The 13,503-nt window shown below is 39.7% G+C and overlaps 1 protein-coding gene across 1 annotated transcript in view; it reads left to right on the top strand.

Annotated features, from left to right (window-relative positions):
• The first annotated feature begins 6,570 nt into the window (after positions 1-6,570).
• The window catches only part of SHC3 (SHC adaptor protein 3), a 47,536-nt gene continuing 40,603 nt past the window's right edge, over positions 6,571-13,503 (top strand). The window contains exon 1 of the mRNA XM_063128585.1: positions 6,571-7,176. Within this exon, the coding sequence (XP_062984655.1) occupies positions 6,655-7,176 (522 nt within the window). The 5' untranslated portion in view covers positions 6,571-6,654. The remainder of the gene's footprint in view (positions 7,177-13,503) is intronic.

Genomic DNA, 13,503 nt, shown 5'->3' with positions numbered 1-13,503 from the left:
GAACAAGCACACAGGAAGCAGTGGAGATTGGATGTACGTAGGTGTGGAAGGCATGCATTTTTATCCAATCACTGAATAAAGAGCACATTATTCATGCAATCTGGTTCATTCAGTGCTACGTGACCTGAACCACAATGGGAGACTGCAGCATCCAGGGCTGAAATGAACTGCATAAAGAGGAAAAGAGGAAAGGACTCTAACAGTAACCAGCCCGGTGCTTCAGACAGAACAAAACACAACACTGTAGATGTGCACAAAGCCTGTTGTTAATAGTATGCTGATACAAGCTCTTGAAAATATATATTGTTTGTTAATGAGCGTTTCCCCCACCCCATTGCAGTTCGAATAAAGCCAGCAAGTTTACCAGAAAAAGAAATCTCACTTTCTCTTTTCCTCATGTTTACAATTCTCTCGTATTCTTTAATTATTATTTTTTACATTTATATTCCACTTTTGATATAATCTCACTAGGAGCCTTTAAAGTTGTTGACATCATCAGTCAGTCTGAGAGGGGGCAAATAAATAAAATAAAAAAGAGATGGTATCTTCTGACAGAATTGAATAAATTGTGTTAGCCTGGAAGTATTGATCCCTCACCCCCAACAAACCAGAAATGCTCTGGACCTCCTACTGCATTTCTTCATATTAAATTGTTTCCTTACCCTTGCTGGGTTTCTCTCCTCTCTTTTTCTCCCCCGCATTCACTGAAACTGTCCACAGTACATCATCATACAACATAAAACACTATAAAGTAGTATTTATATTTATTTAAATTAATTTGAGCATTTAACATCCCAAAACATTATGATAAATAACGTATTTGTGACTGTTTAAAAGTGATGATGATGATGATGATGATGATGATGATGATGATGATGGAAATGCTAAAGGAGAAGACTGCCACTTGTCTATGTAATTCACACAAAAATGAACCAATGCTAGCCAGTGTTGAATAACCAAAGTAGTAACTATAAAATCATATGAATGCTTCAAACATCATTTTCATAAAGCCTCTCCCCTTCAGCTGCTATTCGTGTTACTCCAAGCTCAAGGCATACCGGCTGGTAAGATAACGTTGTTGTTTTCCAAAGAAGCTACTGCACAAACAGGACAAACAAATCGGAGGCCTGTTAATAAAGTTTACAATGCTGATAAGAACAAGAAAACAATAAACATAACCTCATATTATAAACTTAGTTTACACGGTTACTATACTGATGTCATCACCAGCACTGTTTTGTGTCTATAAACTGTGACTGTGGTTTTGATTGATGTATATCATGCATTAGAAATTATTTATTGTAAAAAGGTGTATATGATTGCATCAGGAGTAATTTTCATGTACAGTTTTGTTAAGCAACCAGTAGTTTGCCATTGATGACCGTGCAGGTGGATGCATCAGTTTTATCTGTGAATAAACAAGGTTAATTATCACTATCCATCCCTGAATGTATACCTCGTAGTTGTATGCTTTGGGCACTCTGTATATATCAGATCATTCAACTACTGCCTTCCTTTTTTTTGAATTCAAAGATGGCAACTGCCATTGAAGCCCTCTGCCGGTGCTGTGCTTAAGAGACCTTATTGTGTCAGGTGGTGGCAGGGAGGATAGTGGTGGTTGGTACCTGCCCCAGGTGGCATCAACTCTTTTTGCTCTCCCCCCTACCCAGGGGCAGCAGACATTATCTCTTGTCCTTGTCCAAGTACTATTGCTTCCAGCATGCAGCTACAGGATCCAGTGCAGCCCTTGTGTTCCCAACCAGAAGGTTCAGAAGGGAGCAACTAAAATGATCCAGCGCCTGGAGCAAGTACTCTGTGTGGAAAGGTTACAACATCTGGAACTGTTTAGCTTAGAAAAAAGGGGAGTGTAGGGAGACATGTGATAAAGGTGTACAACATTATGCACTGTGTGGAGAAAGCGGACAGGGAGGGGTTTTTCTCCCTTTCTTCTAATACTAGAATCCAGTGGGGTCATCCCATGAAGCTGATCGGTAGGAGATTCAGGACAGGTAAAAGGAGGCACTTCTTCTCACACAGCAGAGTTAAACTATGGAATTCACTACCACAAGATGTGGCGATGGTCACTAATTTGGATGGCTTTAAAAGGGGATTAGACAAATTCATGGAGGATAATGCTATTCATGGCTACTAGTCATGACAGCAACTATCATACTCTATTAGTAACTTGAGAGAGAGGATGCTATTGCACTCATGTTCTACTTGTGGGCTTCCCATGAGCAATTGACTGGCCACTGTGTGAACAGAATGCTGGGCTAGATAAATCCTTAGTCTGATTCACCAGGGCTCCTCTTATATTCTTAACCACCAGTCCCTTCCTGCTCTCCTCTAGCTCCTAAAATATGGCCTGGCAGGTCATGACCCCTGTGGGACTGCAGGTATCCCTAATTCATTCAGTTGCAATCTCAGACACCCCCTTGCAAAGGCTTTCTTCCCCATATGTACTCAATGAGCTCACGTGTGCCCATCTACATGGCCCATTCCTTGCCTTGCTGTTAGAAACGGTGTTTGAAATGGCAGGAGAAGAGGATCCACACATGCTTTGTTTCTGGGGGCTGGATCAGGGGGATGCATGCAGTCGTTAGGTGCCTCCATATAGTGGAAGCCAGTAAAGGAGCAGACTGAATATGACCTCAACCCATATTTTCCCTGAGAAAACAGGGCATATGTGGAACCTTTGTACCATACTGTGTGCAAATATAATGCATAAGAACTTTGGTGGATCAAATCAGAAGTTCATCTAGTCCAGCTTCCTGTATCCCACAGTTCTTGTCTTCGTAACAACTTCTTTATTCAGCCTTTCAGTATTTTCTTTACCGCAGTGTGTAGTGTTCTTTATTGACCCCTCTGGTAGGTTGAGGGAATGCATCCATGACTATTCCTACATAAGTATCATCACACAGGGAAAAATCGTGTTTGCTTACCATCACTTCTCTGTCCGCACGTTTGTCCCTCATTACTTCCTCTTTTGTAAACAACTTCCACGTGGCCCATTCAGTGGGCCGTTTTGATCCCACTGCTTCTCCTGCACACAGCAGGAGAAAGAGGCAACATCCGTCTTTAAAAATAATTCAGACTTACTGGGGTTTTTTTGTCGCGTGAAGAAGGCTAGAAGGGGTGGGAACGACATTGTGAGAGGGACCCGCAAAAATCTGTGAGTGCCCAGTAACGAGCATGCAATAAAATGCTCATCTGATGGAGCTCTATATTACAACAGTGACCAACCAGCTTCCACTTGGGCAGCCCACAAGCAGAACGTGAGGGCAATACCCTTCTTCTGCTGTTGTTCCCCAACAACCAGTACTAAGAGACACAGCACTTTGGGCTCCGGAGGTAGCATATAGCCATTCTGACTAATACCCATTGATAGCCTTATCCTCCACCAATCCTTTTAAAGTCACCTGAGTTGGTGGACGTTATCACATTGTGGCAGTGGCATCCATAAGATAAAGATGTGCTGTGTGAAGAACGTCCTTTTGTCTGTCTTAAATCTCCCACCAATCAGCTTCATAGGATGACCTGGGTCCTAGTATTATGAGAAAGAGAGAGAGAGAGAGAGGTCTCTCTATCTGCCTTCTCCACATTAGGCATAATTCATAACTCTTGATTGTGTCCCCCCCCCTTAGTAACCATTTTACTAAACTAAAAACTACATTTTTAGAACTACATTTTTCTAAATGTAGAAAATGTAGTTCTAAATGCAGAACTACATTTTTAGTTAATCTATTCTAAATAGTGAAGGCTGATGGCTCCAATGTCAGTGGGGCAGTGAGTCTGCTCCAGGTTTCAGCAAGAACCTGTCAGAACTCCAAAGGAGCCATCCAAGGTGCTATCCAAGGTACTTCACAATCAGAACTCACAGTCAGCACTCAAAGCGCTTCACACCTTGAAGAGTTTTGACTGGTTCTGACTGAGAGCGTCATCAGACAAGTGTTTTATCGCACGCTCGCTACTGCCCGCTTATGGACGTTTGTGTGTCCTTTAGATGTCGACGTCCGCCTCCCATGTGTCTCCCGCTCCTTCTGCTCATTTTTCCATTGCAAAATAGACCCCTTTTAATCTGACTTTTGTTTTTTAAATGGAATGTGCCACCATTTCCTGCTGTGTGCAGGAAAGGTGGAGCAATATAAACGCCCCCTGAATGGGCAACGTGGTCGTTTGCTGCTTCCTCTTTCTCTCCCCGTGTAAAGAGACTGTTGCTATTGTGGGACAACAGCAGGAGGCCATAGCGACAATAGAGAATCACGAAAATCCACTTGTCTAATGATGCTCTGAAACCCAGAGCAGATTCACCACTCCACTGACATCAGAGCCACCAGCCCTGACTGCTTCTAAATGAAAAAGGCCCAGCATAGAAGCCATGCGGCTTGTAAACCCTGGATTGGGCCCAATGTACCTGCCCATGTGAATTCACAAGCATCAAGTTATGTATGCGCATGTTCCTATCCTCAGTATGCATAAACCAACTCAATGAATATTTGGGGGTTGAAATGCATCATCATTCAAACAGCTCAAACACACACACACACACACACACACACACACACACACACACACACACACACACACACACACACACACTTGCTTTGGAGACTCTGTATTTATCTTTGGTAGTTTCTGTGCATATATAAAACCCACCTGTGTGTGAAATGGAATCTTCCACTATTTAGCAAGCCTTTGTTGAATGAGTCATCCAGGCTGCATCTTATTGGTTCAGATAGTTAGCATCCAAGGGATTGCCTGGCAGAGGCTGCAAGGCCCTGCTTCATTCACAGAAATGCTGGTATGTTAGCCAGCTCTTTCATTCACATATACAGAATTCCATTCACATTTTTTCTGTTCTTTTTTTTTTTTTAATCAACTTCTAATGCAGGGAATCATTTCTGAATGACAGAGATTTTGGCTTATTATTGAACACAAGAACAGAAATGATCTATACTATGTATATTTGCTGTTGCTAGGGTAGCAGGAGGAAGGAAAAAATGAATGCAGCGTGGACGCTGTAGCAGGTTCGCAGTGTGATGAAAGGCTATTCTGCAGATCACTAGAAACCCGCTTTTACAATGAATAGGACATTTTCATTCATCACTACTGGGATCAGAGGTGCTGCCTTCATTTATATGTCAACAGTTCTTCTCATTAAATACCTGAAATGAAAGATGCTATTGTGTGATTGCTTTTTTATACTTCAGCTTTTAGTAGTGGGGGAGAAGTCTGGGATACCCTCCAGAAAATTTATTGACTTGTATATTGCAGTTTTATTTGCTTTTTTAAAAAGTTGCAGTACCATTATTCTTAATCTGTCTTCTCATAGTATAGTTACTCAAATTCATAATTTGCAGTGTACATCGACCTCAGTCATTCAGTATCATTAGGATTGGATTTCTAGGCAAATAACGAATTTTGCATGCTTGCAACAAATAGGTGATGTATTATCTATTTTTATTTGTTTGTATGTTAGTTGCTACATCTTTAGATCAGAAATTGTTAGTGTATTTTATGATTATTGTGAACTGAAGTATTTATTAGTGGATTTATTTTCATTTTTGAATCTTAGACATCAGCACAGTGCCTCTAGTGCTTTTAATAGCTCTCTTGCATTTCTTAGATTTCAAGATTTAAATCAAGAATTGAGTCTTCAAGTTAAGATCTCTTTTGCTGTGGATTGTTGGAGTGAAAGGGATGTGGTTTCAGGAGCTTCTAACCATTGCCATATATCAAACAAGTTTGCTCCCCACACTCACCAGCCATAAGTTCCTCATGGAATGCAGCATTAGAAAAAAAAAACTTTGGCAGTGGATAAAGGAGACATACATGGGCATCATGAATTTCAAAGCAAAACTGTAATGTGGTGATTTTGATGAGGAACAGCTTTGCAGTGAAAAGCGCTATTTGAATGGACGTTCAATTTTCTTTAAATAAATACTAGATTCTTTACTGTATCGTTTTCTCACCCCACATTGGATTTTATAATGCTCCTGTGCATTTTGGTTATCTGAAAGGTATTTGTATGATGGGTCTTGTCTGGATTTATTCATTAAATTGTTACTGTATTCTTCCTGCCTACCCATGGCAGATTTTATAGAATCAAAGGATTAGGATAGAAATAGTAGTGTGTGTGTGTGTGTGTGTGTGTGTGTGTGTGTGTGTGAAGTTAGCGCAGTTACTTACAGCTATTGCAGGCACTCACCTATGGCTGAAAAAAAAGATAGAAAAAAAACCCTGTGAATTAAATATCTGTTTAAGATAGGAAAAGGAAATTTGAGAATTGATTGGTGGTGGTGTGCTGTAAGTGGGTGGATTTTTCCCCCCTACAGGAAGTGATTTGCAGCGTTCACTGAGCCTTTTGTTGAAAAGGGTCCTTCTCATTTGTGTGAGTCATGCTTTTGCTGTGAGAGACTTGGCAGCGCTGAGCAGGACTGGGATCTTTCTCTTCCACAGAAAACTGTCGCTTCACCTAGCCTAACCATGGAACCTTAAGCAAAATTCCTTTGAATTTCTTTTCTTAAAAAAAATATCTTCCCCCATAGCCATTTTTTAAATAGTGCCCATCTATGATATTCTGAATCGCTTGCTATGTTAGCACAGGAGTATCCTGATTTGCCAGAACATATGCAAGGTTCCAGATAGAAGGGCATGCGTCAACGTACCAAGTATAACCGCTTCAGGAATGATTCGGTGACATCGGTTGATGATCTGATCCATAATTTTTCCATGAACAACAAGGTCTCATCAATTGGTACAACTCCAACGCCATCACCGTACCTGGTCTCGCCCGAGATTCTTCAGAAGGACCAAGATGGACCCACCACCCTTTGCACTCTCATGCATAAAGTGTCCCACTTGAAACTTTCCCACCCAGGCAGCCTTTTGGCGATCAAGAACCTCTCCTCTGCAGTGAAGGAGCTTGCTGTCTCCAAGTTGCAGGGGAGCTCAGCAGCAGAGGCTTCAGACAACATATGTAACCTTGTCTCTGCCACTCCGTCTTCTCAGCAGGACAAGAGCAAGATGAACACAGGCAAAAAAACATGGTCGGAGGAAATGCACCTGGGAGGGGAAGACTGGAATCAAGGTAACAGTATTGCCAACAAAGTCTCCCAAGGGTGGCTGCATTCAAATGAGAAGATCTTGGGACCTGGAGTGACGTACATTGTGAAGGTTGGTCTGCTTTCTTTCCCATTCTCTAATCAATGGAAACAATCTTTCCATTTCAGCAGCTGGCTAGAAAGATTTCTATTTGAGCATTTCATTTCTGAGAGTCTTATGAAGACTGTTAAGTATAAAAAGGCAATGTCAGAAATCCATGTTAATTTGTTTTAATTAAGGAAACATGTATGCTGGCTCATCAGTTAATATGATTTAAAACAGTGGAAAAGGAATATTTCTAAAACAAATGGCTTAGGTCCCCATCCCCCCCGGAATAGTGCATGTATTTTGTACCTATTTCTACTGTGTCTGGTGCATCCTATAATATACAAGGTAAGAGTAACACCTTTATGTGTGATGAAACTGTGTTTATCCATCGCCATATTTCAAGCTTCAAATATCTCCAATGATGTGTGTGTGTGTGTGTGTGTGTGTGTGTGTGTGTGTGTGTTCGTTCTCTGGTGGGCAAAAGCACAGCTTTAAGAATTTGTCTTATTTGGCAAACACAAATATTCTTTCTCCAAGCGGTGCAGACAAAATGCAGTCTTGTTTTACATAACAACCTTTAAGCCACTTTAACAGTTTTTTTTTCTGTACACAGATAGTTTAGGTACAGAGCAAAAAACCTTATGTATTTCTAGGTCAATATGGCTAAGACACATTTCAGTGCTCTTAAGGTAGATTCTGACCAGGTGAACGTAAGGCTTAAAGGTGAGCTTTATTTTGTAGCAATGAGAGTTTTCAATGTGTGCTCAGCTACCTGGTTCAAGAATTATGCTGCTGACAATAAAGGCTTAGTCCCCTAACTGAAAAGATGTTTTAGCTACATTAATCTGCTGTATCATAAATGGTAAAGCAGAAGTAAGGTACATTTTAATTTATTGATAAAAAAAATAGGCTTGGTGGTTTTAAAGGGGTGGGTGGGTTTGGATTTACAGTGTTCCAAGTAGTGCAACAGTGAGCAAACCTTGAATCCTCACTTAGTTCAAGTTCCATTGGCTATTATTTCATTTTAAATATCTTGTTAAATATCTGTTTTTAAAAGGGTGCTTTTGGCAGATGCGAGAGACATTGTGATTGTATAATGATGGTAATTACAACAGGTGGTTTAGTTCAAGGACTATGGGTTTTTTATCAAGTGGACCATGGCATGTAAAGTGAAATAAGATCTTCATTGCTACCTTCCAGAACATAGTATGTGCTACTTGACAATGAAAGAGCCATTTAAGTTGACGTTGAATCTTAGAGTAGCTGCTCTCTGTCATTATCTTATTAATATTCTGGTTAAGAAAATGTTGCCCACAAAATTTATCCAACACTGGAAACTTGCCAAATATTTGTATTGTGAGATTAAAATACTATTGCTGGTAGATAAATGGTAGGGTGGTAGCCCTTGATAAGTTGACTTCTGGTTTTATTATCTATGGTTACTGTATATTCTAAGCTTGCGAATTGATATGTAGCAGTTTGGTTCGCAGCTGTACTTCAAAAGGGCGATGGATGCCACTATAGGCAAACAGAAGACAACATCAATAGAGGAGCTTTAGTGATTATTACACGGACCCTTAAGGACTGAAAAGTAAACAAGAAATATACAAATATGGCACCATATAGTCTAGTGACATATACAATGTCAGGTCAAATCTAAGTCATGCAATGAAGACCTATTAAAACACAATTTACTAGCTGGCTAAGAGCTGTGGCCCCAAGTGGATGGACGGAAATGTTTGCATTGGTCATCTGCTAATTCTAAACACTTAAACATGATCCTTCTTAAGTCATAAATGGACTTCATTAAGTCTTTCTGAAATTTCAGCAGTAAGTGTAAATTAACAAACATGAGAGTAGAAGTGCAGTTCTCACATTAAAAAGATGTTTATACTTTAGGGATGATGTGAAAGCCGTACATTGACAATGCAAACTAAAAAGGTTAGATATGTCATGCCAATATTGAATATTAGAGGCTCTTTCATCGTGGTTAGACTGGCGTGCCTTGCAGTGTATTCATTATGCACAAAATTATGTTCATTATTAACCATCAAAGCTGCTGTAATTTTACATGTGAGAAAAGAATAAAGTAATTTATCAGAAAGATATAAATTCTGTCCAGAAGATGGTAAACTCTTTATCAGTGACAGAATGGAAGAGAATGCAATATGACGCAAAGTCAAATAAGCATTCATGATTGCACCCTCTCCAGTCCACCATGCTGAATCGATATAATCACAGTACAAAAAATGTGGCCATTTTCTAAAAGGTGCTGGTTGTTTTGGTCATATTTTCTTGTTTTTGAAAAACTTTGTCAAATAGATTTGGAATTTGATATTGGTTTGTGACGAATGAGAGTTGTATTCCCCATGCATATATATGAGGAAATGCTAAAATAAAAGTGTTCTCTCTCTCTTTCCTAACCATTTTCGAGGAAAGATGTACTCACGAGCATGTTAACAAGATAGTGTAATAATGTAACACCGTTTCCTAGATATTAACTCTAGGGATTCATGGGCTGCTGTTCCATTGACTTTAGTTGGTCTGCTAAGTAAATTGCATCAAGGCTATCAACATTTCTCTGAAATGGTGATGTTCTCTTATCATCTGTGTTGAATATTTTGTATGTGTGTATGTGTTGGTGGGTGTTTTAAAGAAAAGCACAAAGAATGATACAGCTTGTATCAGTCCATAACAATTTTGAATCGTTTCTTGCTTGCCTACCTTGGTATTTTTTTTGTCACTGGAGGAAGGGTGTGGTGTGCAGATGATCTAGGCATAGGACAAATTGGGGAAGAGAAAATTGAATGTGACTACTCTTCTGGTTCTTCGAGCTCATTGAGCCTGTGAAATGGAAGCATTGTTTTATATAGTTTCGACACTCTCTGCTTTCTACTTTTCCAAGAAAACCGCCATTTGTTTCCAATGCATACTGATTAGTTTTATTATTAACCAATAAGGGTCAATGCTAATAAGGGGGAGCAACTAGACAGTTTTTCATAAATTTATAATGCCATAGCTCCCAACAATTCTATAGTAGGGGTAAACAAAAAGCTATATTCTAGGATTTTCTGGTCAGGCCTCTAGAATGCTTTGTGCAATACAAGGTACTAGTTCATATGATACGCAGGGGCGAATGCCGTACTCCAACAATAGCAATCTATTTGTGGAACCAGCCTTCCACACTCATTGCCAATATGGAAGTGGATTCACATTTGGATGTATATCTCCATCCACATCACAGTGCTTATATAGATCCCATTGAACTGGATGTGCCTTTTGATAAAAATGGCAATGTGTGTTTCCATCCAAGACAACCCATTTTTATGTTGTGACTAGTTGCCTATAATTAGCTCTGATCTAGGGACAAAGAGTTTCGCCGAAAATGCACACAGACATAGTACATCTTTTTTTTCCCTTATCTTTTTTTTTTTTTTTTTTGCAAATATGGAGTGTGTGGGGGGAAATAGCTTAGATACCAGCCCCCAAATATTATTTTTTTAAAAAAGTTTACACTCTGCTTTTGTTCTTTCTTTTTGTACAAATATGTCAAGCTAGAGATATTTTAAACATTTTGCCTCCAAAACTGCACCCAGTTAGATGTGCATACATCCTGCTGATTTCAGTGGTCCTGATGTGAATGTAGGTTGCTTGTTTTTTTAATTAAAAAAATGGTTAAAAACAAATCTAATAATCAACAAATAAAGTAAATGATCAAGTAACTTTACCAACCTGCAGAGTAATGCTGGAATATGTAACTTTTAAGAAATATGGCTGTAACCTAGGGGGGTGTCTTCATTGTGCCGAGTTGGTGATGCCTTGCCCCCAAATCCTGCAGGTTCACTTACTTGGGGTGGCATCAGGTAATCCCAACACCAAGGACAGATTGTGGGTTTCTGGCAGTCATCCAGGTACTGGAGCCATCCCCACCCTCTTCCTGGATTCTGGCGACCAATCCCTGATTTTCTTCCACCAGGGCCACCCCCCAGATAAGCCACAGAGCAAGGTCAGATGGCAGAAGAGCCAGGGTGACCTCGCTCCCACCAAAAAAGTCCCCAACTTTTTTTCTGCGCAGCTTCGCAGGAAAGCCCCATCTGAGAATCTGTAGCTGTGTCATATAACTGATGCAGCGCAGATTCACAGCCACCACAGGGCTTTGACCACATTTAGCCAGCCCCCTATACACACACTTACCTGAAAGAAAACCTCATTGAACTTAGTGGGACTTTCTTCTGAGTAGGTATGCATAGGATTGCAGGTAACGCTGTAAGTAGTCTGGCACTTATTGTTGAGACACAATAACATTTCTGAGATGCGATATATTTAAAGTAGATGTAAATGAGGGAGATGCATATTAAAATCCATTAAAAACCATCTTAGAGAAGAAGAAGAAGAAGAAGAAGAAGAAGAAGAAGAAGAAGAAGAAGAAGAAGAAGAAGAAGAAGAAGAAGTGCAATACCTGATTTGCAAAGTTAATTGCTGAACGTTAGCATCCAGCCTAGGTCTGAAGGGAAGCCAATTATCTTTCATTATCACTGTCTTTGATAAAGGCAGGTATCTTTTCATAATGGACAGGAATATGTTGATCAGATGCTATACATACATATTTAATGATGCTCATCATCACTAAATATGCCTTATATGAGTAACTTTACATGTATTACAAATTACAGAATTAGTATACTAAACGAGGTCCATATAATTTTCCAGTATTTCAGTGCATGTATTTTGGGTTGCAAGCGGGCTGTAGATTTTGTATTGGCTCTTGTAGTGAGGAAGCCTGGTGATACTTTTTAGACCCAGACTTAACCAAGCTGGAAATATTAATTTAGATGCTGTTTTATTTTGCTGCTTATAATTGGGAATTTATTGTTGGCACATCTATTCTTTTAACTTAAGGTTTATTTTTGGTCGGTTTGCTGTGGTGAAAACGTTGATGTCTTTGTGTACTTATTTATTTATTGCATTTCTATGCCATCCAATTGCCAGAGCTCTATCAACACGTCAGATCAACACACACACTCACTCACACATTTGTCATTACCCTGAAATCTGTGCATGCCAGAACCACACGCATATACAGTTCTTTGAATCTACTGCAGAAGCTTCTACCTCACCAAAATAAAGCCATTCCCTGTATACGAGATATCAAAAGCAATTCGTTGATCAGCACAGGGGTTGCTGCAGTGAGAATTAAGAAAACTGCTGTTTTGTATGTTATGCATCCAGTATATGTACTTGTTGAACTATAAGTAAGGTAAAAGCCTTAACTGAATTATTTTTCTCCTTCAAAAGTTATGAGCAAAATGTGAGTGTTAACATCCATTTTATTTATATATTGGTGCCTTCCCATTTATTATTTTTACAGTGGTTTAAATAAAACTGACAAAAGTCTAAAAAAAAAAAAACTTTGTTTAGTAGCACTCAGATTTTTGCATATAGTTAGAGAGGGTACTGTGAAATGCTCCTCTACACAGACCAGTAAGGTCTGAATGGAATTTTAAATAGAAATGTTGAAGCAGTAAGCATTACTGAGATTACCATTCACATTCAGGCAAAAATATCTCCACTGTTAGTCTCCATGCTGTTCTCCAACCCTAGGGCCCCTTTAAGATAAAAGGCCATAGTCAGCGTGGAGCTGGGGCAAAGTAGCCTAAATGAACCCAAACATCATACCCTGAGACTTCAAGGAAAACTCCTACTTAAAGCTCATGGCTGATCTGCTCCTTGTTGGAGCAACATACAGACAAGCTTGTCAAGCTTCTAGCCCCAGCATCACTCTGGGCTCTTCGTTGTGCTATCCTCTTCTTCTTCTTCTTCTTGCCTTTCTGGGAAACCTGGCTTGCTGAAAACTCTGTACAGACGCAATCCATTGTGGAATCCTGTAACTCAGGCCCAACAATGCTCAGTCCTCAACATGATAGGGACAGAACAGAACACCAAGTTATTTTGGCAGCTGAGACAGAAAATCCCTCAAGTGCCTCTCCCTGGAGTAAAACTGTAATTATAATCACAATAAAGTAAAATGTAACAATTTTATGGAACTTAAAACAAGCTGTGAATTGGCAAGTCCCACCCCCTCCAGAGAGACTTGGGGGTACACAAATGGCTGGAGGGGGATGAGGGGACAGGAAACTGAAGTGAACATTATCTTAGGATCCAAGCCAAAGCAACCTTGTGTTGATATAATTATATGTGCTTTTGTGGCCTCTCTCTCCCTCTGTGTACATATTTGTATAGTAAGGGGTTTCCTGTTAAAAACAGCCTATACATTTTGAAAATAAATCACATCAAATAAATCATCAACTTCCGACGAAATCTGAACAGTGAAATCTTAAGATCTGTTTGAAG

The sequence above is a fragment of the Elgaria multicarinata genome, chromosome 6, assembly GCF_023053635.1.
Source record: "Elgaria multicarinata webbii isolate HBS135686 ecotype San Diego chromosome 6, rElgMul1.1.pri, whole genome shotgun sequence".
Classification (NCBI taxonomy): domain Eukaryota; kingdom Metazoa; phylum Chordata; class Lepidosauria; order Squamata; family Anguidae; genus Elgaria; species Elgaria multicarinata.
Note: the sequence above shows the minus strand (reverse complement) of the source record. Positions and strands in the feature narration are given on the sequence as shown.